The sequence below is a fragment of the Chanodichthys erythropterus genome, chromosome 2, assembly GCF_024489055.1.
Source record: "Chanodichthys erythropterus isolate Z2021 chromosome 2, ASM2448905v1, whole genome shotgun sequence".
In the NCBI taxonomy this organism is placed as follows: Eukaryota; Metazoa; Chordata; class Actinopteri; order Cypriniformes; family Xenocyprididae; genus Chanodichthys; species Chanodichthys erythropterus.
The window spans coordinates 14,904,040-14,931,724 of record NC_090222.1 but is presented as its reverse complement, the minus strand read 5'-3'; the positions used below and the strand labels follow the sequence as shown (position 1 = coordinate 14,931,724).

The 27,685-nt window shown below is 38.3% G+C and overlaps 1 protein-coding gene across 1 annotated transcript in view; it reads left to right on the top strand.

Annotated features, from left to right (window-relative positions):
• Window positions 1-20,229, top strand: part of colq (collagen-like tail subunit (single strand of homotrimer) of asymmetric acetylcholinesterase) — a 32,077-nt gene extending 11,848 nt beyond the window's left edge. Inside the window, exons 6-17 of the mRNA XM_067402289.1 lie at window positions 2,542-2,613; window positions 5,310-5,372; window positions 5,484-5,510; window positions 5,647-5,691; window positions 5,791-5,826; window positions 9,296-9,376; window positions 9,464-9,560; window positions 10,229-10,365; window positions 10,529-10,648; window positions 11,464-11,590; window positions 12,397-12,499; window positions 16,848-20,229. Of these exons, the coding sequence (XP_067258390.1) occupies window positions 2,542-2,613; window positions 5,310-5,372; window positions 5,484-5,510; window positions 5,647-5,691; window positions 5,791-5,826; window positions 9,296-9,376; window positions 9,464-9,560; window positions 10,229-10,365; window positions 10,529-10,648; window positions 11,464-11,590; window positions 12,397-12,499; window positions 16,848-16,917 (978 nt within the window). The 3' untranslated portion in view covers window positions 16,918-20,229. The remainder of the gene's footprint in view (window positions 1-2,541; window positions 2,614-5,309; window positions 5,373-5,483; window positions 5,511-5,646; window positions 5,692-5,790; window positions 5,827-9,295; window positions 9,377-9,463; window positions 9,561-10,228; window positions 10,366-10,528; window positions 10,649-11,463; window positions 11,591-12,396; window positions 12,500-16,847) is intronic.
• The last annotated feature ends 7,456 nt before the right edge of the window (window positions 20,230-27,685 follow it).

Below are 27,685 nucleotides of genomic sequence, written 5' to 3'. Positions count from 1 at the left end.
AGATATTTTTGATTAAATCCAAGAGCTGTCTGACTCCTCCATATACACCAATTTAATTACCACTTTCAAGGCTCAGAAAGGTAGTAAAGACATCATTAAATCAGTTGACGTGACCATAGTGGTTCAACCTTAAAGTTATGAAGCAAAGAGAATACTTTTCGTATGCAAAAACAAACAAAAATTACGACTTTATTTAACAATTCTTAAACTTCTCTTCCCTGTCATTCTCCTATATTGTTTATGTTGTATAGACAGTGTTCTGTCTCAAAACACCGGCTCATTATTGGCCAGCTCCTGCGTCAGCATCACACTCATGTGTCATGCTGCTATGGTGGCCCAGTAGTGCACAACACAACGAAATTAAAAAAGCAAACATAAGTACACAACACATCGAAATAAAGCCACAACGCAATGGAAACAAGCCACAACATAACGAAATAAAGCCATAACACAACAAAATTAAAAAAGCAAACATAAGTTCACAACACAACGGAATAAAGCCACAACACAATGGAAATGCTCCCGACCACTAGAGGGCTCGCAGAGCTCAGTAAAGTTAGATTTCCTTGCACTGTTCTATAAAGTCGACAGTCTTACAAAGATATCAATACCATGATTAGTTTTAAGTATGTAAACATTGTATATCAACATGAAATATTAATTCAAAATCAACAACGTGCACAATAGCTTCATATTTATACCTGTGAATGATTTGACGCGATACAGCCATACAGCGCATGATGAAGGGGACGTCTGCCAATTCCACCAAGTGGTTAAAATGTATAATTTGTATTCATTACAATGACTTTGTTTAACATTTAAAAACAGACATGTTCAAATTCCAAAGCTTGTTACTTCCTGTTGGTAAGACTTACTTACTTTAGGTGACATTTTGTCAATACCTCCCTTCATGTATAATAAACAATAAACGATTATTTTCAGGAACAAAATCAGTATAATTCACCAAAAGTTTTTGTTGTTGTTCCAAAGGTTGTTGTAGTGACCAGACTGACTTACTACAGGTGAAATTGTGCCGATACCTTCTTTTATGTACAGTACACAATTTGTTTACATATATTTTTGTAACATATATTACTGTAATTCACTTAAAGGGTTTTTTCATGGTCCAAAGCTTGTAGTAGTTTCCTAAGACTGACTTACGACAGGTAAAATTATACCTCCCTGTATGTATTGTCAAAATGTCACCTGTAGTAAGTCAGTCTTACCAATAGAAACCGACTACAAGCTTTGGAATTTGAACATGTCTGTTTTTAAATGGTAAACAAAGTCATTGTAATGAATACAAATTATACGTTTTAACCACTTGGTGGAATTGGCAGACGTTCCCTTCATCATGCGCCATGGAAGCACGTCAAATCATTCACAGGTATAATTATCAAGATATTGTGCACATAGGTGCTTTTAAAATAATATGTAATGTCGATATACAGGGGTTACATACTTTTGAAACTAATCGTGGCAAGGAAATCTAACTTTACCGAGCTCTGAGAGCCCCCTAGTAGTCGGGAGCATTTCCGTTGTGTTATGGTTTTATTCCGTTGTGTTGTGGCTTTATTCCGTTGTGTTGTGGCTTTATTCCGTTGTGTTGTGGCTTTATTCCGTTGTGGCTTTATTCCGTTGTGTTGTGGCTTTATTCCGTTGTGTTGTGGCTTGTTTCCGTTTTGACATAGAACACGGAAGTGCTGCACTGTGTTTACAACAAGAATAGGGTAGGAGAATGACAGGGTAGCGAAGAAATTGTTGAATAAAGTCGTTATTTTTGTTTGTTTTTTTGCGGACAAAAAGTATTATTGTTGGTATACCTTCAAGTCGGCATGAAATGGAAGTTGTGATAGTCTTTTCTTCCCTATTCTGGTGTATATATCTGAGTGAAGCAGCTTCACAAACAACAAAATGTTGTGTGGGACTTGATTTTGTCCATCGGTAATTGATTGGATGGTTGTGGTTTGATGTTGCTGTGATGTCATGTGAGTGACAGGTTGTCCCACCCTTGCACTGAGAGAAACAAGATGTTGTTGCAAAAGGGAGGGGAAGTTATTTTGATTAAAGATTACAAGAGCGTAGGAATTTAAAAAATAAAATGATGTGCATGGATAAATCATTTATAATAAATATTCCAATATGAAATATTCCATATAAAAACAAGAGCTGTCAGTCTTGATTTCATGGTGACTTCAAATCAAACAGCTCCCTGGCTTCTTGATTGGTTAATACAATATTCCATCTGTGCTAAAATCCAGGATAGGGAAAGTTCTGCTATATCAGGGCTATATTATCAAGCAGAAGGAAGCTAATTAATTTGCTTACTAAAATTAAGTTTTAGTGAAAACTAAAACTTGTCTTTATCAGTGTTGTTATGTGGTACAGTAACTGTGCCGAGCCACTGCATTAGACAGCCTCCCATCCAAAATCTCTGCACTAAAGATGTGTCAGCCTATATAGTTCCTTAAAATTTATATCTTTGTGTGCAAGTTCTGGCTGTCAAATGGTAGCTAGATTCATAGCTTGTATGTGTTACAGGGGCGCACTGGCCCTCCTGGTCTCCCAGGACGACAGGGACCAAGCGGATGGCAAGGACCAACTGGGCCTAAAGTGAGTAATTCATTCCATCTTCATGTGAACACAATTCTTACTCCGTACAACAGAATCTGAATCTCTTTACAGCAGACAGGAACATACATGAAGTAGAATCACATTTGCCTAGATGAAAAAGCAAATATTCTGTATCTCAATATATTCCATAAAACTGTTTTATGTTTGACATACAGGTGCTGGTCATATAATTAGAATATCATCAAAAAGTTGATTTATTTCACTAATTCCATTCAAAAAGTGAATATTGTATATTATATTCATTCATTACACACAGACTGATATATTTCAAATTATTATTTCTTTTAATTTTGATTATTATAACTGACAACCAAGGAAAATCCCAAATTCAGTATCTCAGAAAATTAGAATATTACTTAAGACCAATACAAAGAAGATCTTTAGAAAGCTTGGCCAACTGAAAAGTATGAACATGAAAAGTATGAGCATGTACAGCACTCAATACTTAGTTGGGGCTCCTTTTGCCTGAATTACTGCAGCAATGCGGCGTGGCATGGAGTCGATCAGTCTGTGGCACTGCTCAGGTGTTATGAGAGCCCAGGTTGCTCTGATAGTGGCCTTCAGCTCTTCTGCATTGTTGGGTCTGTCATATCGCATCTTCCGCTTCACAATGCCCCATAGATTTTCTATGGTGTTAAGGTCAGGCGAGTTTGCTGGCCAATTAAGAACACGGATACCATGGTCATCTCCATAAAGTTGGTCAGCAGCAGGAAGCATGAAGTGCTCTAAAACTTCCTGGTATATGGCTGCGTTGACCTTGGACCTCAGAAAACACAGTGGACCAACACCAGCAGATGACATGGCACCCCAAACCATCACTGACTGTGGAAACTTTACATTGGACCTCAAGCAACGTGGATTGTGTGCCTCTCCTCACTTCCTCCAGACTCCGGGACCCTGATTTCCAAAGAAAATGCAAAATTTACTTTCATCAGAGAACATAACTTTGGACCACTTAGCAGCAGTCCAGTCCTTTTTGTCTTTAGCCCAGGCGAGAAGCTTCTGACGCTGTCTGTTGTTCAAGAGTGGCTTGACACCAGGAATGCGACAGCTGAAACCCATGTCTTGTATACGTCTGTGCGTAGTGGTTCTTGAAGCACTGACTCCAGCTGCAGTCCACTCTTTGTGAATCTCCCCCACATTTTTGAATGGGTTGTTTCACAATCCTCACCAGGGTGCGGTTATCCCTATTGCTTGTACACTTTTTTTCTACCCCATCTTTTCCTTCCCTTCACCTCTCTATTAATGTGCTTGGACACCGAGCTCTGTGAACAGCCAGCCTCTTTTGCAATGACCTTTTGTGTCTTGCCCTCCTTGTGTAAGGTGTCAATGGTCATCTTTTGGACAACTGTCAAGTCAGCAGTCTTCCCCATGATTGTGTAACCTACAGAACTAGACTGAGAGACCATTTAAAGGCCTTTGCAGGTGTTTTGAGTTAATTAGCTGATTAGAGTGTGGCACCAGGTGTCTTCAATATTGAACCTTTTCACAATATTCTAATTTTCTGAGATACTGAATTTGGGATTTTCCTTAGTTGTCAGTTATAATCATCAAAATTAAAAGAAATAAACATTTGAAATATATCAGTCTTTGTGTAATGAATGAATATAATATACAAGTTTCACTTTTTGAATGGAATTAGTGAAATAAATCAACTTTTTGATGATATGCTAATTATATGACCAGCACCTGTACATTACCATTAAAAGATTTGGGGTCAGTAGTATTTTTGAAAGAATTTTCTTATGCTCATCAGGGCTGCATTTATTTAATCAATAATAATACAGTAAAAACTGTAATATTATGAAATATTATTATGATATATTTTTATATATTTTAAAATGTAATTTATTCCTGTGATGGCAAAGCTGAATTTCCAGCATCATTAATCCAGTCAGTGTCACATGATCCTTAAGAAATCATTCTGATATGCTGATTTGGTGCTCAAGAAACATTTCTTATTATTTTTAATGTTGTAAACAGTTGTGCTGCTTAATATTTTTTGTGGAAATTTTGAATTCTTTGATGAATAAAAGTTTAAAAGCATTTATTTGAATTCTTTTGCAGCATTATTTGTTGCACTTTCGATCAATTTAACGCATCCTTACTGAATAAAAGTATTAATCGTACTTACCCCAAACATTTGAACGGTAGCGTATACTTTATCTTCAAATCAGATATGAAATTTGAAAGCAAAAAGTTGTGTTTCTCATGATTTACAATCAAGAATTGTAATGGACATCTACAGTATGACTTTCACAGGTTCCTCTGTGTGTTTTGTGTTTCTGGACTTTTATTTTGTATTGTTTCATGGCTTTGGTTCCTGTTTCTAGTTTTGTAGTTCTTTTGGTCCCCCTAGTTTCTCCCTCATTATTTGCATCAGTGTTTTGTTATCCAGTTCACCTGTCTGTGTATTTAAAGTGGTTCCTGTGTTGTTTGTCAGTTGTTGTCCTTTGTTGAATGTGTCGTCATCCTCTGTTCCCTCACCCTCAGTTCTGCTCCTGTGATTCCTGGTTTCTGTACCTTGTGCTTGGATTACGGTTTAACTAAATAAAGCTGCGTTTAGATCCTGCTCTTCGTCGTCTCTGAGTTTTGCCATTGTGACCGAACCATTGTAACACCATCACAGTGTATGCTTTAGAGTACAGTAACTCCTACTGTATGTGTTTCAACAGGGGGAGAAAGGTGACCCTGGGCTGATGGGCATGCCAGGGGCAAGAGGACCAACTGGACCCAAGGTCTGGACAGTCTTAACTTCCTGAATTAGGACTGCTATAGTCATAATGCCCTTGTCATATGGGCACAGAATAATGTGCCCTGTGTGCTGAATGTTCATTTCTTTCATGCAGGGCTTTCCTGGACATAAGGGGGAAAAAGTGAGTTACCTCTCTGAACCTACTACAATTCATCATTCAATTCATTCTTTCATTTTAATCCCTGTTGTTCATCAAATTATGCTTTTTATCTTCTAAATGATTTAATATCACTGTTGTTTTAATGTTTTCCTACTAGGGCTCACAAGGTTTCAGAGGAGAAATTGGCTTAAAAGGTGACAAGGTAAGTTACCAGAGTAATTGTGTTACAGTGCATTTTAATTGGTCTAAACCATACCTTAATAACTTTTTTTTACAAAGACTGCATCTTTCTCTGTTTCAGGGATCAATTGGTCTTCCTGGAATGCTTGGCCAAAAGGTGCTGAAAATATTACTGCATTTTTAGCCTTTCATTATATTACAGTATTGTGCTATAGGAGTTTATGCTGGTTAACTGTGTATAATGTATTACATAATATATTTTATAAGTTACGGTACAATTAGTACTATTTATAATAATGCAGTGGTCTATTTTTATTGGTAACACTTTACAATAAGGTCCCATTAGTTAACATTAGTTAATGTATTAATTAACATTAAAAATAACAATGAGCATTACAATTGTTACAGCATTTATGGTAACACTTTACAATAACAGTACATGAATAACCATGAACTAATACCTGAGTTAATAGTTACTTCAACATGAAATCATGATTAGTTGAGATATGAACTAATGAAGAGTGATCCTTAACTACGACAGGAGTCATAGGGATTCATGCATGAAAACAGAAGCCTTAACTATGCGTTAATACATGTTTGATAATTAATGCATTAATTAACATTTAGGGTAAACTAAATCAAACAGTCTCTATAAGAAGGAATAATACATATTTGGACTTTGAAATAAATTTAAACAATTTATTCTTGTCAGAATTTAAACTACGGACATCAGCAGCTTCATTATAAACATTACTGAAAGGCACAGGATTAGTTTGTAATTATTTTCACTGACCCTCCTTATCAAACATATAAAATACTAAATACACTATTTATCTTAAAAGGTCTTAATCTGTTTTGTGATATTCTTTCCTATCAAACTAAACTACTGTGACTTACATCAGTTCCTGAGGAATCGGTTCCCAAAAAAATAACCAAACAGGAAACATGAACTAAGGTCAGGGAGCGTTTGCTGGGATCAGATTCAGAAGTTCACTCTCCATCCAGACGCAGGCCGTGATCATATACTGTACCTCCATTCTCTGACTTTTTGAAAAGTCACACAACATCACTTAACTGGGCTGAATACTTATATAGTTGTGTTAGTACATGTGTATTTGATAGTAAGTTAATGATAATCATGAGCTGAATTTGGTAAGTTGTTAACAGGGAATTAATTATGATTGTGCCCCCTCAAGTAAAGTCATGACATAAGTATACATTAACAAACCATTAGTTGATGTTAGTATATGCTTAGTTAATAATGAGTTAATTATGATTGTGCCCCCTCAAGTAAAGTCATGACATGATGCACATATCACACATCATTAACTAATATATGAATAAACACTATAGAGTGCCATCCTTATTCCTTTACACCCCGGTACAAAAAAACTAAAATAAAAAGTATTTGTATTTTATTTTTATTTATATAATTAAACATATATGGACTTGAAAGCAAGCCATAAACATACCTGTAAAGACACACATAAGGCACATTTACATCTAAAATAGCGCGCATCCACAAGCTAATGTTAATCAAAGCATATACATTTAAACGACAAAAATACAAATACAGTTAATAACTGCACATAACCTCCTGAAAACCCCAATAAAACATACATGTAAATATGTCTTTAATTATTAATTCGGCTTACCAAAGCAGTCAACATTTATTAGTTTAAAATGCCAGCAACACGACAAACGCGCCAAGAGAACACCTAGTGTGCGCCACTAATGAGTGTCCCGCCAGAAACAAACCCTACATACTTTAGTTCCGGGAATAAACTATGACTATTTATCTATATGACTAAATATAAATGAACTGTAAAAATCAGAAAACAGTTTAGATCAAATTAAATTTATTAGTGGTAGTTAGTCTATTTTCCACATTTGATTAGACAGATCTATGTAATTAATGGCTAAATAATCATGTGCCATTGCAATTATTTGTCACAAAGCTGCAGATGGCAGATTATGATATTACAGTGTAAATTATGACAGTATTAAATCGCGTTTAATTCAAATTCAGAGTACTTCTTGTTTACTCTTATTTAGGCTGATTTATTTAGTTTACCCCTAAATGTTAATTAATGCATTAATTAAACATGTATTAACGCATAGTTAAGGCTGCTGTTTTCATGCATGAATCCTTATGACTCCTGTCGTAGTTAAGGATCACTCTTCATTAGTTCATATCTTAACTAATCATGAGTTCATGTTGAAGTAACTATTAATTTAGGTATTAGTTCATGGTTATTCATGTACTGTTATTGTAAAGTGTTACCGCATTTATTTATGTTAATTAATTAATACAACTGTTCATTGTTCGTTTATGTTAGCTCAGGTCCATTAAATAATATTAACAGTAGGGATGCATGATATATCGGCCACCATATTGGTATCGGCCATAATGTTGTCGGCCCGATAAGAAAATTTGGCTGATATATTAAAGTCGATAAATGATGGATTATTTCCTTCAGCTAAAACACTTCAGATGTGCACTGTTCGCCATGATGGTTTTTAATTGCTTGAAATATGATTGGAATCACTTCAAAAGGGCAAATACAGTTAACATGTGCAGGGCAAGTCTGTCATATAGGCTATATAAAATTATAATTATAATGAGAACATTATAATTGTGTGCTTGGGTCATGGCTTTTTGATTTTGATTTTACTTTTGATTTTATAATGTATTAGTAAAACAAAAATGAATATAATATTCCTAAATGAATAAATGCTTAACAAGTACTTTTCATTGTAAGTTGTAAGTGTTAACTAATGTGGTTAACTAAAATTAACAAATGGAACCTTATTGTAAGGTGTTTGCTTTTTATTTGTTAAAGCATTATTTCACCATTATTTCAAAACAATTGTCAATAATTACTCATCCTCATGTCGTTCCAAACCTGTAAGACTTTCGTTCATCTTCGGAACATAAAAGAAGATATTTTAAATGAAATCTGTGTGATTTCTGTCCTACCATTGACATTCTACACAACTACCACTTTGATGCTTCAAAAAGTTCATAAAGAGATTGTAAAACTAATCCATATGAATTGGGAGGTCATAATTTTCTTAAGAGACTCTAACGCTTTATATGATGAACAGATTGAATTTAGGATTTTATTCACATGTAAAAATTGATCAGCGAACATAAACCGAAGCTTAACCAAAACTGCTTGACACGCGAGAACAAACCTCTTCCGGAAGCTCAAATGTGCTGCGTGACACACGAAAATGAACCTCATTGGTTCTCGCATGTGTCAAGCAAACATGCTTGAGTTTCCGTTTACCACAAATTATGTGTGAGTCGATGAATGTTTATGTGAATAAAAGCCTGTTCAGCATATAAAGTGATCAAGTGTCTTCAGAAAATTTGGACTAAACTTCTCATTTCATATGGACTAGTTTTACAATATTAACTTTTGGAAGCATTGAAGTGGTAAAGGAGAGACAGAAGTCTCTCAGATTTCATTAAAATAACTTAATTTGTCTTCACGAAGATGGATGAAAGTCTTACGGCTTTGGAACGACATGAGGGTTTTTTTTTTTGGTTTTTTTTGGGTGAACTGACCCTTTATTAAGGTAAAACAAGTATTATATGTAATTTTAAAACTCTTTCTCAGGGTGAAATGGGCCCAAAAGGAGAACCTGGAAGCTCAGGGAACAGGGGACCCACTGGCCGCCCAGGAAAAAGAGGAAAGCAGGTGATCAATCCTTAAACATAATAGCAACATGATAACAATGCAAAAGCATTGGAAATAAATGACCGTTACGATTGATTTCTGATGCAGGGCTCAAAAGGTGACAGTGGTTCAATTGGACCCATGGGACCTGCAGGCCCTCAGGGGGCCCCTGGTCACCCTGGACCTCCTGGTTTGCCCGCCTCAGGTATTATAATTACATACAACTATCAGATCTCAAATCTCTTCTGGTCTCTGAGGAAGTATAGTTTCCTAGGGAAATTCCGTGGAAAATTTATACCGTTCAAAAGTTTGGAGCTGGTAAGGGTTTAAACCTTACTGACTACAAGTGTTTGAATAGTGATGCATTGTATGATTAAGGCTCATTACAAACTACTTTTTACAAACCTTATTTATTTATTATTTAAATGTATACTTTTTTTTACTATATGCTACATATTCTGATTTGGATTTGTTAGTATGAGGATTACATGATGATATTGCAGCATTAGCTATTGCCATGTGCAGACGGTGAAGCACACGGATCTTAAATCACAGCAGGAAATCCCACCACTGGTCTATTTAGCTTCAGAAGCAACCTGATCTCTGGCTGAAACAGAAGCCCCAAAGGTGACTGAAGCCATGACATCATGTCCTTAACTGATGGCTGGAGCGGCCAAGCTTCTCGCACAATCACAAACATTATGTCATCACTTTATTCACAGGACAGCTGCTGTCTTGTTTTGGTTTCTGTGCTTATTAACTCAATTGCTTACACTTCGTGATAGATGAGGGCCAGGTTTAGTAGCTCTTAAAATCACTCGATTACTCTTGCATCACATGGAGGGACATTTATGTTGTTTACCTCTCCTCCAGGACTGTACATGGTAGGACAGAAAGGAGAGAAGGGACAGTCTGGCATCCCAGGCCGCTGCGGGTGCAGTGGCCCCTCGAGTGTCAACCCCTCCTTTGACCAGCACTTGCACCGGGGCATCTATCCCAGAGTTCCAGCGGTAAGCCACCAATGCCAGCACGGTTTACAAACTAAGCCTGAATATTACTAGATATCTGTGCGCCGCACTGGATCGATTGCTTTTGCACAACGTTCAATTTTAGGACAGTTTATTTTCCCAGTCCAACATTCTGACATCTGATGATATTTAATGTCTGTTGCAGATATTTGTGGTGAATAACGAACAGGAGCTGAACCGCCTTCAGACCGATAACGCTTTGGCGTTCCGTAAAGATCAGAGGGCGCTTTACTTCAAAGACATTAACGGCTGGATGCCAATACAGGTACACATCAATAAACAAAACCCAAGTCATGAATGGATAGTTTGCCTATTGCGTTTAGAACGCATGTTTTTGATTCACTCGTTATTTAGATTTTTTTTTTAACCTATTTTCTTTCACCAGTTATATTTTATTATAGTTACATTTTATTTTTATATACAATTTTTTTTTTATATACTAGTTATATTTAATTCACTTTAAAGGGTTAGTTCACCCAAAAATGAAAATAATGTCATTAATTACTCCCCCTCGTGTCGTTCAACACCCATTTTTCCCACTGATGAACAACAACCTTTGGTACATGATAAAAGCTCCTTGTGGTTTATCAGTTTGGTTGATTAGAGCAACAATAAACAATGCAAAACATAGGCATTTCATAGTGCTTCCCTATGTAGAAATTCACTTCCTGCCCTCCATCTGCATTTCGTGCCACCCCGTGATGTCATGTGCAAACAGCCTATTCCAGCCTTACTTCCTGTTACATACCAATGTAATAATGCAATACATTTGCATAATGCCAGTTTATGGTCTTCATTGGCTGCCAGCGAAGATCGTCTACTTTGACCCACCCTCAAACACTGTAGTTGTAGCTGAGGCCTGGAAGAGTTTGGTTTGTGTTGTCGACATGTTGAGTAGACACTGTTTTCAGTGCTGCGAATCCACTTTGCATGCAATTCATAAGCATGAGGACTTGCCATTGACTCGGTGCCGTTGTAACTGTTCCGATCTCTGTGTATACAAGCGCTGAGGAAGCCTCTGGAGATGCATGTAAACCTATTGTAGGAGACCAAGGTCCGTAAAAGACTTTTTCATTCCAGTTAACACCCTTCCAGTCGATGGAGCGTGATCCCGACCAGGAGGGTTTCTGCGGAGACAGCATTGTGCAAGCTGAGAACGGAGAGGAGTGTGATGACGGAAATAAGGTGGTCACAGATGGCTGTGTCAGTAAGTATCAGGTTGAAACAGCAACATTCCAGCTGACAGCTTATTCCCAACAACATGCTGTAATGTGGTTTAATGTGAGAGTGAGTTCTAAAATGGGAATTCAAGAATAATCGGGTCCGGTATAGCAAGTGAAGCCAAGAATAACACCTTCATTCAGGAGTCACCCAAACATATGCTCTCCTAATTCATTACACTGCACTCTGGAATACTACATTCTGATTGGTCGATCACTGCATTCTGCGGTCAAATATTTTTGTACAATGACCACTAAACTGAACAACTGGCTGTTGTCCCAGACATTCGATTTCATAAACAGCTGTGTTAGTTTCACATCTCTTGTGTCACTCTGTGGTCTCTCTGTTCTCATTTAATAACATAATCTAACTTTATTCATTTTATTTATTTTGTGTGCCTTGTAAAAAGATGGAGAATGTACAGTTGGTATGTGTCTGTGTTTATGACCGGCAGATTGTACATTATCTGTCACTGACATTTCTAGAAATGGTTTTCATTGAAATATCTGTTTCTTAGTTTTTTTGTTATCCGTTATGTACATTAGAGATTTCTGTTACATTACATGTTGTTAAATTAATTTTTATTGCATTATTATAGTGCCATGATGGTGTTTTGTATTTGTGTGTATGACACTCTGCATCTTCTATATACTAGTATTTCCCTCAGCTTGTGGAAAAAAGCTACTTGTGATGAACTTTGATTCAACTGCTGCTGTTTTTTTTTGTTTTGTTTTTTTAACAGTAAATTTCACAGATTTTTACAGTATATGTTTCTCCTTTTTTCTTTCTCAGAGTGCAAATTTGCATATTGTGGGGATGGATATCGCTATGAAGGGGCAGAGGAGTGTGATGGAAAGGACTTTGGCTTTCACACATGCAGATCCTTTTTGCCAGGGTAAGACTGTTCAAGCCAATATAAAAAGAGTTCAACAAAGCTAAAATCCCTCTTAATGAAAATTAGATGTTTTCTGGTCCCAAAGAGTTTGGGCGAACAAAATATATGAAATAATAATGTATTTTATTGGTCCCACTTTAAATTAGGTGTCTTTAACTACTTACAGTACATTGAAAAAAAAGTAATTGTTTGGTACAGTGTAATTATTCTGTTGATGTTTGTAAATCATTGTATTAAAAAACACTTTTGCTGCTATTGAGGTAGGATGGGGTAAAGTTTGTGGACAGGTTTGGTGGTATGGTAAGGTTTAAGGGTGGGTTAAGTGGCAGAGGTAGGGTCAACAGTTTATATAGATGTAATTACAGAAACTAATTTCATTTTTAAAATATAAGTAATGTAAAAATATATATGTACTAGGGATGCTCATTTCGGTTAAATTTCTCGACCGACAACCGACGCTCGTTATCCGATTATTAACCGTTAACTGATAAGATTATAATATTGTATAGCCTATATAATATGACATTAAATAAAAAATACAATTGACGAGTGTCTGTGTCTTCCACGGGTTTATTTTAACATGCAAACAGCAGCATAGAACAGATAAACAACAGAACCTGGATTCACATTATCAAATTGTCACGCACCTGCAGCGTTTCTGACAGCAGAAAAAAATAATTTAAATAAAAGGCATAAAATAAATAGGCCTACACTAAATATTTTTCACTTAAATGTTTAACAAATTAAGATGACAAAACAAAAACACGGTGAATCCATTGAAGCTTTTAACAACCAGTATTTTAGACATTTTTTCCGTCAAATAAAAATAGCAGGCCTACCTCAAGGATTGTTATTGTTATGACCACGGACGGTGCACGTGTGCACACCGAACGCGTCTTTCCGCGCTCATGGGCAAAGGAGTTTCTTTGAAAGGCTCGCGCACGAGACTAAGCGGAATGCGGGAAATGAAGTATACCATGGCCCTGAATTGTAATGGACTGGAGCTCACGGTTCACATCGAGAGAAATGGGAACGCGGGGGCACCGCTATGCGACCGCAAAAGGCACTTTCACTTTCGTGATCAAAGTGCATGCCACTGATAAGCTTTGTATTATGCAGTATTACAGTAGCATACACATACCAATTAAACGCGCAGGTCTCCTCTCGTGCGTCCTCCCCACTGTGTCGCCGGTCGAGGCAATAATTTTCGTTTCGCTTTTAGATATCTCTTTTATTGATGCCATCAATGCTTTTAACTCAAAACAGTCCATAAACTACAAATCCTTCAGTCAAGCCAGCTCGCGCGTCAATCTGAGAGATCAGCCTCTTACCTTAAAGTGTCAAATTTCTCGGTTTCTGAATGGACGGTTTTGCTTGATTGACAAACGCTAACGTTCGGCCACGATTTATATACCATCGACCTGTCCTAAAACGTTAGCACGCTGTGATCGATTGCTTGGAAATGGTCAGTACTTCTTTTCGCTCGCTTCATTTTGCTTGTTGCTTAGCGAAATATGTCTGGCACGTGTGAAACGCCCGGTGAGTTAACAAATAAGCATATATGTATATATATAGCATATTTTTCTTTAACCATGCAGCAAAAAAAACAAAAAAATCGTTTAACTGATAGTATTAATCGGTTAAAATTCTTACTTTCGGTTAACGGTTAAACGGTCAATGCGAGCATCCCTAATATGTACACAATGTGTATTGTTAGTACCAGTGTTGGGGAAAGTTACTTTTAAAAAGTAATGCGTTACAATACTGCATTACTCCCTGAAAAAACTAATTACATTACTTAGTTACTTTTTATGGAGTTGAGCATATAGGACTTGATAGTTCAATCCCTTAGAATAATCGGCACTTTGTTGACATCTTGAATGGGGAGTAGGGGTAATCACTTCATTGGGGTCATCAGGTGGGCACCCTCCAAAGGCCTCAACAGCGACACCTGGTATCCCAGGTGCGCTCCCCTCTGCTTTTACCCCTCTAGGTCATTTTGCAGCCAATTTGGGATCCTTCCTTTTTAGCCACAGCAGGTTGCTGCTTTGCTCAGCAGCCTCTGACAGCGACCTAACGGCTTGTTATAAGGCCTGTCCTCTGGCTCCCAACCCCTTCAGTAGCCTGGTTATTGCCATGGCTACAGAAACCTCTGCACCCAACCTCTACGGAGAGCAACTGGGTTCGCCAGCCCCATTGTTCTGCTTCGGCTGCTAGGTCTGAGTACTTCAGCCTTTTATGTTCATTTGCTTCACCAATTGTAGCCTCCCATGGCACAATTAGTTCCATGATGAACAGGGACTTTGGTGAGGTTGACCACAGTATCAGGTCTGGCCTGAGGTTAGTTGTAAGTTAGTTGTGGTGGAAAGCTGAGCTTCTGGTCTAGATCAACCTGTATTTTCCAGTCACGGGCAGCATCCAGTGGGGTTGTTTCCATTTTTGTAGTTGGCTTTGCTGGAAGTTGTCCTGCTCTTATGAAGCGGTGGCTTTTGAGAATCCAGGCATTGGAGGAGGGAGGGCAGTGGTGGTTCTCCTTTCTTTTGATAATCGCCAGTTGTCTCAGAACCTGATTGTGCCTCCAGGTGTAATATCCTTGGGAAAGACTGGTTTTGTAGCTGATGAGGATATGCCTTAGCGTTGCTGGGGTTTGACAGAGAGGACATGATGGATCCTCTCCAATCCACTGGTTTAGGTTCTTCAGTGTGCGGAGTACATTGTAGGTGGCTCTGATGAGGAAGCTCAATCTGCTTCCTTCCATCTCCCAACGATCCTTCCAGATGAGCTTACGTTGCTCCAGATTTTCCAGGTTAGTCCAATGTCCTTGTTTGGACTGCGAGACTGCCTTTGTGCATCTGCCTCCTCTTGCTGCCGGACCTCGGCTGCTATCAGTTTTCTCCTCTGGGCGGATGCTGCTTTGTACCATATGGGTCAGCTTGTACCAAGTCCAAAACTCCCTCTTCCCTGATGCACCTGTCCTACAATGTCTCCATGCTTGAGAGTGGATTTTGCTTGCTGTATGGCCTCAATCGGGGTCCACTTCCTCCCAGTTGCCAATCTGGGAGCAGCTGCTTGTATTATAGCATCTTGAGACTCAGTCAGGGTCATGTCTAGTCTCACTTTGGTGTATTTGTACTCTTCAGTGAGACTAGAGAGCCATAGAGCCATTCCAGGTCACTTTACACATACAGGCCAACATTACTGAGGCATCGCGGGAGTCCAAGCCACTTCTTGAAATAAGAACTGACTTTTTTTCTACAGCTTCTCGATTTTGGTAATGGGGACCTCGTAGACTGTTAGAGGCCACATTAGACGAGGGAGCAATCCGAATTGCAGGCACCATAGTTTCAGCTTGCCAGGAAGCAAGGTATTGTTTATACTGACAAGGCCTTTGATGGTTTCTTCCCTCAGTTAGTCACTCTGATCTGATTAATTGAGGCTTGCATTGTACCATCACCCTAAGCTCTTGACTGGCATCTCCAACACTGTTGGAATGGGTGTTTTGTCGATGTGGAACCTCTGGTCTACGAGTTTCCCTCTGACAATGGATATGCTTCTGGATTTAGTGGGTTTTAACTTCATAAGTGCCCATGTTATGTTGGCATGAAGCTTTTCAAGTAGACGTTTGGTACATGCAATGGTTGAGGTCAGGGTGGTCATGTCATCCATCTAGGCACGAATAGGAAGCCGCCGTCCAGACTGCAGACGTTCTCCTCCTACTGTACATTACTTTTGTTACATTACTTTTGCATTACTTTTTCTCAATGGGCTTGTTTTTTTTTTTTTTTGTTTTTTTTTTATAACAAACCAAACCAAAAGTTAAATGAATAAGGCTCAGGCTGAAGGTAATGCAAATTCACACCTGTACAGTAGAGGACACAGCTCAAACAAACCTCTCAGCTGTGCTGCCATTCTAGATTGCAAAAGAATAGGATGCAGGAAAAGAAAGTTCAACTCTTGCTTCAGCATTTTTTTAATGAGTAGAGCTGACAGTCAATAAATGGGAAAACAAAGTAACGTGTGAAAAAGTAACTCAGATATTTTGTAGTAAATTTAAAACAGTAATGTATTACTTTACTAGTTACTTGGGAAAAGTAAACTGATTTGCGTAACTCTTTACCTTGCAACACTGGTTAGTACATAGTAGTTAGTCAATTTATTGAATATTTTTTTTTTTTTTTTTACTGAATATTATTCTTGATCATAGTGTTATAGTGATATTTTAAAAGAATTTTGTTTTGATTTAAAACCCATACACATACTGTATAAAGGACCACTATATGGTCCTTGAAAAAGCAAAAAAAAAAAAATTAAATTTCCACATAATTATGTCTTGTCTTTCTGTCCACAGATCTTATGGACATCTCAAATGCACATCTGACTGTTTCATTGACTCAACAAACTGCAAGTATTTCACATGAGGACACCAGAAAGTAGCGTCTCATTTCAGCTGGCGAGATCCGTATAAACAACACTGAACACCATAGATTCAGCAGATAAACTGAGAGTAGAAATCTTTGAGGGAATTATCACAAACACATTAGCTGAACTCTTTCTTGACATGATGCTCTGAAGCCACGTAGCTCACTCGGGAAAGGAACGCTTGGCAAAGCCTCGGTTCTGCTCGCGCTCTTAAGAACTCTAACAGGACTTCAGACGTCATTCTATGTGCATGCTGCCTGCTGCTCTGCCCTGGCTTGACATTTGGCCAGTGTGGTTGGCAAGAAGAATCGGGCGAGTTGGGTGCCTCTTGGAGATGGATAAAAGACTTCCTCAATACCTCAAAGTACTGTAGTACTGTTTCAGAGGACAGCCATTTTCTCCTGGTCCACATCACCTTCCCTCACACAGGGTGCTCTGTTTGTGGAATGCAATGTGATATTGTTACTATAGTATTTTGCATGAGGCTGAGATTGCAGTAGACACGTCAGCAGAAATTATTACCGAGGCATGTAACTGAGAAAAAGCAAAAGTGGCTCATATCTTTAAATGTAATATGCAGGCTTAGACCAAACCGGTGCTTAGCCCTGGAAGAAACATAATAATTTAACTGTAATAATCTTAACACTGATGTACATTAGGGTCAGTACAGCTTTGCATACTGGGTCCAAAATGAACTTGCCATACAGCTCAATAGCGGGTAAAAAATATTAAGGTATTTAAGGCTCAAGACAAAAAAAAAAAAAAAAAAAAACTGAAAATGCCTTTTAAAAAGGCATATTTGATTATAAGCCAAATTAATTTTTAATTGACTTGTGTCAGAATCATTAGATAAAGATGGTTGTTCAGAAGTGATTCAGTTCTTTGCATGCATCCTACTTTGGCTTTCAGTACACAGTACTGTCAACGACTCACTGATTTAGTCCCCAAGCAAATTCAATGCTGTGGCATAAATTCTTTTGAAGGACTCAAGAATTGATCCATATGGCATTGTAGGCGAATCCCAAACAGTGTTATTGCACCCTTGAAGGGCACTGTGGGAACTTTACAATAAGGTCCCATTTGTTAACATTAGTTAATGCATTAGTTAACATGAACTAATTTAGAGCAGTATATTTTTACAGAATTTATTCATTTGTTCTTGAATCGGACATTACAGATCACGCTGTTCAAGAAACACCGACTTGCACTCTTATGAGATCGAAATGATATCTGATGAAATCAAATATTGAATCATATCAACTAGACTTTAAATTATTGTTGAAAAAAGGTAGCGTTTTTGTAGTATTTGCGACCATTTACCCTTAAAGCAAAACACTACCTCTCATAAACCATTTATACACTCATTTTAGTGGTTCTGCAATTTCAACCATTGTTGCAGTGACTCAAATGGCCAGTAAATCCATTTGCTTTCTCACCAAAATCACATTTTACTTCCGTTTGGCGTATGGCAGGTGTTATTTTTGGACCCTGACCATAGAAGTGTTTTCACAAACAATTTACTGTATATAAAAAAAAAAAAAAAAAAAAAAAGGACACACAAATGTACTTCAAGTAACCACAATAATACTACTGATTGACAATACTTTATTGCAGACGTTTAAGGATAGAAGACCCTCCTTTCCAAGCTCTCAGTATGTCTTGCTGGGTCACACTTAGTGTAACATTTCCATCATATCTCAGGAAACCACTTAACGATATCCAGAACCTTTCCACCTCCATGTGTGGAGTAGGGTGCACATATTCCACAGTTTAGCGTAGTTCCACAATGTTGTCTTGTGCTTCAAGAGCTTGCAGTCTTGAAGTAAAGCAAATACAGTTTATTTATTTGGGTTATGGGTCTGAAGATCTTAAGTACTCAATCTCATGAGAAAACATTACTATTTTATGAGGTGCCGATTTTGGAAAAATTTGTACAATGCGTTTTGTACGAAAACGTACCATTGTTAGAAAAAAGTAAGCATGAAACTTCACGCCTTACCCCCATAACATCAATGGAGCGTAAACCGATCCTATGAAAATGTACAAATGGGATTGTACATATTCATACGAATTAGCTACCAATTTGCCAAAATTGTAAAATAGTTATGAATTGCCATGAGATTATGTTGGGAAAACCATACAGTATGTGAAGGCTCTACAGCTGTTATTGAACATTTTGTACTGTCTGCTATTGCAGGGGTAGCATTTTGCTGCTATTCAGGCTAAAGACTGTTGGATTAAGGCTGGACTGTTTATGTCGTCCCAACGACTTTAAATTGATTTATACCCAGTGCCAAAGTCCAGTCTGAATATACCTCAGCATATACGGTTTGCTTTAGCCTTTGTGATTACAGGACCTGAGGTGTAGCATACAGCACTTACTTACTGTTATATTCAGTGAAACTTAGCTTAAGTACCTTTTGAGTTACATTACTTTTTTTTTTTTTTTTTGATCAAATCTAAGCCAGTTTTCCATAAGCTATATGATGCATTTGCTACAGGAACCTCTTTGCTTACATTTCTGGGGTGATATTCCTGATTTATCTTTAGATTTCATGTAAAATATTATGGATATAATATGGAAATAAGTGTCTTGAATGTGTTATTCTGCATGTTCATTGTATACTCTTGTTAAAAAGAGCAAGATTGCCACATTTCAATACAATGATGGCCTAAAACATGGAGGCGTTTTTGGAGTTGAAGTGCATTTAGCTTGTAACTGACTGTTATCCTCATACTGTATTTGTACAAACTGAGGAAAGATGTTATCAAATATTGCACAACATACAAAAGAGACTGAATGTTTTGTCCTAGTGTAATTTGAAAGATGTTCTCAATATTAAAACATGTTTGATACTGTCCTGTAATGATGTTAAAATAAAGCTTGAAAAGCTAACTTTCTGAGTATCACTGACCTTTATATTGGACCCATTCATTTTCTTCTTATTTTAAATATAAATTTTGAGAGGAAAAAATACTATTGCTCATCATCAATACAAATGTGAATGTTTTAAAGGTGCCCTAGAATCAAAAATTGAATTTACCTTGGCATAACTGAATAACAAGAGTTCAGTACATGGAAAAGAGTTTCAAACTCCATTGCTTCCTCCTTCTTATGTAAATCTCATTTGTTTAAAAGACCTCAGAAGAACAGGCGAATCTCAACATAACACCGACTGTTACGTAAGAGTTGGGATCATTAATATGTACGCCCCCAATATTTGCATATGCCAGCCCATGATCGAGGCATTACACAAGCTAGTATTAATGTCTGGATCTGTGCACAGCTGAATCATCAGGCTAGGTAAGCAAGCAAGGACAACAGTGAAAAATGGCAGATGGAGTGATAATAACTGACATGATCCATGATAACATGGTATTTTTAGTGATATTTGAGAATTGTCTTTCTAAATGTTTTGTTAGCATGTTGCTAAAGTACTGTTAAATGTGGTTAAAGTTACCATCGTTAATAGCACTATCAAACTCGTTCAGAATCAAATGTAAACATCCAAATAAATACTGTACTCACATGATGCAAAGCATGCATGCAGCATGCATGACGAACATTTTGTAAAGATCCATTTGAGGGTTATATTAGCTGTGTGAACTTTATGCACTGTTTTATAGTCGAGCTAATAATATGTATTAGAACACATAGTGTGAATTCAGGTTAATTGGTCCACTTTTCCCAGTCATCTCAATGGCAAAATGTGTCCCATTTGGGTTGTGTCCCATACAATACACAACTTTTAAAACCCTGACCAGATTTTGTAACGCTAGGCATCACACACTACCAGTCTTTCAAGTTGGTCCGAACACAACCCACAGGAGATTGTGCCTCATTGCTAGCAGTCATGTGACAAATAAAAACAAAATCAGCTCAAAATATCAAATGTTTGATATTCTCTGACTCTATGGATTCATCTTCCGAAGCTAAAAAAAATCGATGGGCCTATCACATGCTATGTCATTTTCCAACCTGATCTCACAGGACAACGTAACTATGTTACAAGGTGGCAGTTTTGAATGAATTTGTACGATGTGAATCATACAAAACCATATCCATAAACCTGTTAATGGGGCATAAGAAAATGTACAAAAAAATGTATGAATGAGATTGTACAAATTTGTACGAATTAGCGAACAGTTCCGTAAAAACATTTTGCATTGCCACGAGATTTTGTTGCTCAACTTTGCTCTGACTTTTAGTATTGACTCGTCAAGACTATAAACTGGGACAATAGTCTTGTACTGTATTCCGCCCTTTAAATTTTAGACACAATATTGCCAGTTACTATTACAGTTGCTATTTTTGCTCCGCCAAAGAAAATGGTTCCAAACAAAGCTAATTGATTGACTAATAAAGATGAACCTACTGCTGTAAAATTGTAACCTGCTGAAAGGATCACTAAAAAACCCTGTCACTCTACACAAACTCAGTATTTCTTGCTCTTTTATGGTTTATTTTTTTGTCATATGAAGGCTGTTGTCTTTAAAACTTTTATGTAGCCATGCCTTCAGAGAATGTTTGTATTGCTCTCATTGCTGTATATTTGATGAGTTGTAGCTGACTAAGCTTTGTGCTAGATCACAGCCAGCCGCAGTTAGATCAGCATTTCTGTGCTGAGTCTCTGGTTCTTGCTGCTTACAGACTGAATATGTGGGCGTTTAGCCTGACAATGATTGACAGTGTATTGATCACGGAGAAGACAGAAGGTGACATAGAAAGATAAAAGGGGAGCTGTCGACAGTTTTTCAGGAAAGAAACCCTTTGTGCTGCCTGGAGAACAGACCATGGAGCCTGCAAAAGTCTTGTGCTGTGGATTTGGACTGGAATTTTTTAATTGTGTGTGTGTGTGTGTGTGTGTGTGTGTGTGTGTGTGTGTGTGTGTGTGTGTGTGTGTGTGTGTGTGTGTGTGTGTGTGTGTGTGTGTGTGTGTGTGTGTGTGTGTGTGTGTGTGTTTTTAAAGGTTGGCAGGAACCCCGAGCTTGGCACAGAGATTTTTGAAGATGGTTGTCGTTCAGTAACCATATTATAGAGCCATATCTTTACCCACTAATCTCATTACAGTAATTTGCCTGCAGATGAGCTAGGCAATATCTTACATATGCATTGCATAACACAATCTGATTTCGAACTTTGTTGGGAACATGCCAGTATGCGACTTTGAAGAGGAGGCCATGTGGAACAGGGTGTGAGGTGAGACCCCGTTGCATTTGTGGGGGCTCAATGGGGGTCTTATTTAGCTATAGCTGCCCCAGACTTTCCATTGCGGCAGAGTGGAAACTTTCTGATAATCCTATAGTCTGGAATTTAAAATGTCTTCTGTTGATATCCTAAACTGTGCCCGAAATCGCCCCCAATACCCTTTTATCAGTGGTGTGCAGTGGTGTTCTGAAATGAGGCACATTTTTTATTTTTTATGAATCAAATGTAAATTCATGTGCATTACTCCTAACATTGACACATCTTCCGTGTTGATTGAACATTACATTAAACAAGAAAAAAAGAAACCAAATACAATTCTATTTTGTAATTTTATATTAACAATGTAATGTTCTATTGATCAAAACAAAGTCAATCTCATCAAGTGGTTTAAGCATTTCTACATTCATTCCAAAATAACTAAAGGCAATAATAATTTAAACAATATATTTTATTTGTGTATTGATGTTTTTCTTTTTAATAGTCAACTTGGGCTATTTTCCCACATGGACAAAACCTATATAAACATATATGTTTCAATATAGGTTTTGATATAGGTTTTTAATATATGTGACATATAAAATTGGCCGTTTTCCTATATTATATGTAACTATACAGAGGCTTAACGGGTTCTTTTTATGGCAGTGGTGCTATATAGCACCTTAACCACCCCAAAGAACCGCTGAAGAACCAATTTTTTTAGAGTGTAGTTAAATTCCATAACATGCCAATTACAAGTGATACCAATTTCACGTGTTCGCACATACACAAGTTCTTTCATAATTTTTTTTCATTAATTCTTAGTTTTTGCTTTGATAATAGAAAATATGACTAGAATTTTTATTGAAAAGAGTTTTTGAGTATGACAGTCAAAAATGAGATATGAGCTACAAAATGACCAGATCCTGCCATTTGCTATATAGAAGACATATCTTGTATGTATAGGGCTTATATGTGGATATGAAGAAGCAATACAGGAGACCTATATTTCCTGTATATGCACATATATGCACCTCAATTTTGCCTATATGTGGCATATATACGCATATATGCAGTATATATACGGCATATATGCAGCATATATGCAGCATATATGTGCATATACACTGCATATAGGTTTCATATATGCACATATATCCACATATAGATTCTTTCCATGTGGGTTGGATCATCAGTCATGCTCCGTAAACACCGTCTCGTCTGTCACAGATACGAACTGTATTTTTAATTTCACCAAGCTAATTGCACTAAAAACCCCGCAGTCATCATGTTTTCACACAGTTTCAAGTTTGATTTTGACGTGACATAAGCGGTGATATCTAACTGGGTGATCTGTTTACTTACTTTTCAATTAGTCTTCCCATTGACGCCATCATTTGTTCATTCAAACTGACGCCGGAGCGTGCACATCAACAAGAGGCGGGATTTATCGCACAAACCAATCATATCCAATCATAGCGCACTGCCTCCTCTCACGTGCAAACTGGTGCTTATCATCTTTTTTAAATTCAATATCATAATCATAAACACACTGGTTTGTAGCATAAATAGTTTTATCATTTACTGCACTTTGTTATTCTTCTATTTACCTATATCAGTTAATGAATTGGAAGCCTCACACTTGCAAAATAAGATGTATAAGGATATAAATTGTTTTTACCAGTAGTTTTTACCAGACATTCACAAGCTGCATGCGCAATATTAACTGCTTCATCACTGACAAATGGTACAAGACATTTCTAAGTTTTGTTTCTTATAATGGATTTTTGTTTTCTGTCTTATAAAGTGTCCTGTTATTATTTTGATAGGAGAAATTGCTGGAGACGATTCAGTGCATGAGGGACCTTTCCATATGAATCAAAATGAATCAATTTGAGACCTTTTTGCAAACATTTACATGTTATATGTAATTAGCATATGCTTTTATCCAATGCAACTGACTGTCTGTGACAAGTTCCAGTTAGTCTAACACAGTACATGTAGCAAGTTTTTTCTTTTAAATAAATAAATAGACTAGAAATAGAACAGTGCTAGTATTAATAGGTCAAGTGTTGACGAAAAAGAGGTGTCTTTAACCATTTCTTGAAAATGGCTAAAGACTTACCTGCTCAGGTTGAGTTAGGCAGGTCATTCTACCAGCAGGGAACAGTCAAGGTAAAGGTCCGTGGAAGTGATTTTGTGCCTCTTTGGGATGGCTCCACAAGATGCCGTTCACTTGCAGAACAAGCTTCTGGAAGGCACATAGGTCTGAAGTAGTGAGTTTAGCTACATTCTGGATCAGTTGCAGAGGTTTGACGGTACATGCAAGAGAGCATTACAACAGTCCAGTCTGGATAGAACAAGAGCTTGGACAAGGACTTGTGTAGCATGCTCCGATAGGAAGGGCCTGATCTTCCTAATGTTGTATAAGGCAAATCTACAGTTATCTACAGTTATCTACAGTAGACTAAGTCTATCAACCCCTCCAAAGCTTGTACAGTCATATACCTCTTTGTGGGTTTGACATTTTTCTTGTTAGGCAGTTTTGATTGATATGCTGTTGAATGTTTGATGATCACGTTGGCTTACTTGTGCGTAAACAACTTCTGTCCACTTCTTTCTGGTTTACACAGATCCTCTTCTTCGCTCAATGGCAGGGAAGCGTATTGTCATAAATTAAGTCAATGGCGGGGAAAGCGTGAAAGACCAGACAACTTTGAATGCATGTTCTAATAACATTCTGGAATAAAGTTTGTCCATAATGTTGAGAGAAACTTGCCAGAATGTTCTGAGAATGTTCCTCGTTAGCTGGGTAGACGCTGGGTGAGCGTTGCGCTGAATTAATTCATGCATCTCACAAGAAGATGGTGTCCACTGCACACAAATTTGCTCACTGACTTTTATTAACTCATTCAGTGGACTATATTAGTGGAGTAGGGAATATTGAAAGCAGGTATAGGGGAGATTTTGGATACAGCCCTATAGGCTGTGATTAAATTAAATAGGAAAAAAGGCAGCTGCCATAGTATGATGATGGATTATACCAATGCAGGTTTAGTGGTGTCACGTTTCGGGTGCTGGTGTAGGACGTAGGACAGGGGGCCTCACAGGCAGGAAACCGAGAGGACCCAGCTGTCACCCGAGGCCTCAGTGAAAATCCCTGACCTACAGGAGGGAATGGCAAGTATGCAAGGTGCAATAGAAAGGGAGGGAATGAACAACAAACACATATAAACTAGAAATAAATGGACATTAGCCAAGAACAAAGGAACAATTAACAGGAACTGTGAATTGTGGAGCAGTTGTGACCTAATGGTTAGAGAGTTGGACTTGTAACCCAAAGGTCGCAGGCGTTTGAGTCTCAGTACCGGCAGGAAATGTAGATGGGGAAGTGAATGAACAGCGCTCCCTTCCACTCTCACTACCCACAGCTGGAACTTGAGCAAGGCACCTATCCCCCAATCACTCCCCGGGCCCTGCAGCAAAAATGGCTGCCCACTGCTTTGTGTGTGTGTTCATGTTGTGTGTTCAGTACTCAATGCTGTGTGTGTGTACTTGGATGGGTGAAATGCAGAGCACAAATTCCAAGTACGGGAACTTCACTTAAATCTTTGATTAGGTGAGTTTTCATCAATATAAAAATCTAATTCTAAAATAGATTTAGTTAAATTGTATAGAGAGACTAGGTCTATAAATGCTGCAATTAAGTATTTTTGTAGGCCAACCTGAAAGTTAAGGCTGATTTATACTTCTGCGTCTGACCTACGCCTACGTAAGCTATGTGCCGTAGGCTATGCGTCTGTTTTCATTTATACTTCTGCGTCGTTGTCCACGTCGATGTGCATGCAGACCACTAGTAGGCAGTGTCCGCAGTCATGTTGAGTATCAAGGCAAAAGCTGAAGAAGCAGCTTGTCATGTAGGTTGTCAGAGAAGCTTACAAATAGAAGCGGCAGAGAAGCAGCAAATAGGTTACGACTTTTGTTACAGTATGACTGCATGTGTCCCCTGAAACAAAGCATTTTTTCATTCCTATGGTTGAAAACGCTTGTTTTTCTCAGACTGCTCCACACCAGTTTTTTAACCTGAGGGAGGGGTTCTAGCAGACCAATCACAGCGCTTGCAGTCCGCGTAGAATTGACACAATGTTACATTTTTGAAGAGGTGCACGTCAGGCTACGTCATAGGCTACGCATGCTACACACAGCTCTGTGACCAACAAGTTTATGATTCATACACGTTTTTTTGCATCATGATAATCTTCACAAATTAACACAACTTTTATAAATTTTGAAGCCTCAATACAATCGGCAGGATAAAACGAACCACCACAGTCACATGACTTCAACGTCACCACCACTAAGCTTCCGACAACTCTTTTATTCTTTATTTAAAAACATTTTCCATGAAAGTTTCAATAGTTTGCAAGAGTTTGATTATTAACAATGAGGTTGTAAAAGCGAACTAGTGAATAGATGTTAAATGTCACTAACAACCTCTGTAGTCCCATTTAGCCACTTGTTAGTAACCACCCTTCCCTTTCAGATGGTCACGTTCAACGTTACATCAGATCATTCTGATGAATGGGGTCTGGCCAATTCCTCTGAGGAAGGACCTTCTTTCTCAGAGAGGGGGCACCCTCTGGCACCGGCATCCTGATCTGTGGAACCTGCATGTGTTGGTTCTGGACGGGACGTGGAAGGTTAAGGTACCTTGCCACCTCAGGTCTATGTGGCTGCCATTGCATGATCTCATTGACAGTAAGTCTGATCGTCAGGCTCCTGAGAGGGGCTAGAAGGCTCAATCCGCCTCGCCCTCAGCAGGTGCCCTCTTTGGGCTATCTGCACTGCAGAGAGCTCCCTTCAAGCCTTTGCTCTCAGTCGAGCTGAAATTTCTATCTTTAAAGACTGTGCTCCTGATGGCTTTGGTAAAGAGGGTCAGGGACCTGCAGGCATTGCCATTTAGCGAAGTGTGCCTGGAATTCGGGCCGCCAAATCTCTCATGATCTTGAGACCCCGGCCTGGTTCCCACCACTCTTTTTAGAGATCAGGTGGTGAACTTGCAAGCACTGCCCTCAGAAGAGGTAGACCCAGCCCTGGCGCTGCTCTGTCCAGTACATGCTCTCCGCACTTACGTAGACAGGGGGTGAAAGCTTACTCAACCAGGAATGTTGCTTTCTCCTGGGTGCTGGTGCATGGCACATCACTAACAAACATTTGTAGAGCTTCGGGCTGGACGACTCCTAACACATTTGCGAGATTCTATAATCGCCGTGTAGAGCATAGGCTCCTTCAGACCAGTAGACAGGACCTGCATGGTATCAATTCGCTTGCTGTATCATTCAACTCCACGGACTTGATGCGTGTGCTATTCTCCTCAGTCCAGAACTGTGGGTTCCTCCAGCACTGTTGATGTCTAACACTTGTGTGTAAGACCTCCTACAAGCAGTAAGCCTGTTGGCATACTTCCAGCTGGAATATGCTACCCAGTGCCTTTGTGCTAAGTCTAGCCCTTTGCCCATGCTAAGCCTCACGACAGGGTGCTATCGCCTACGCAGAATGCTGAAAGACAGCCATTGTGGTGT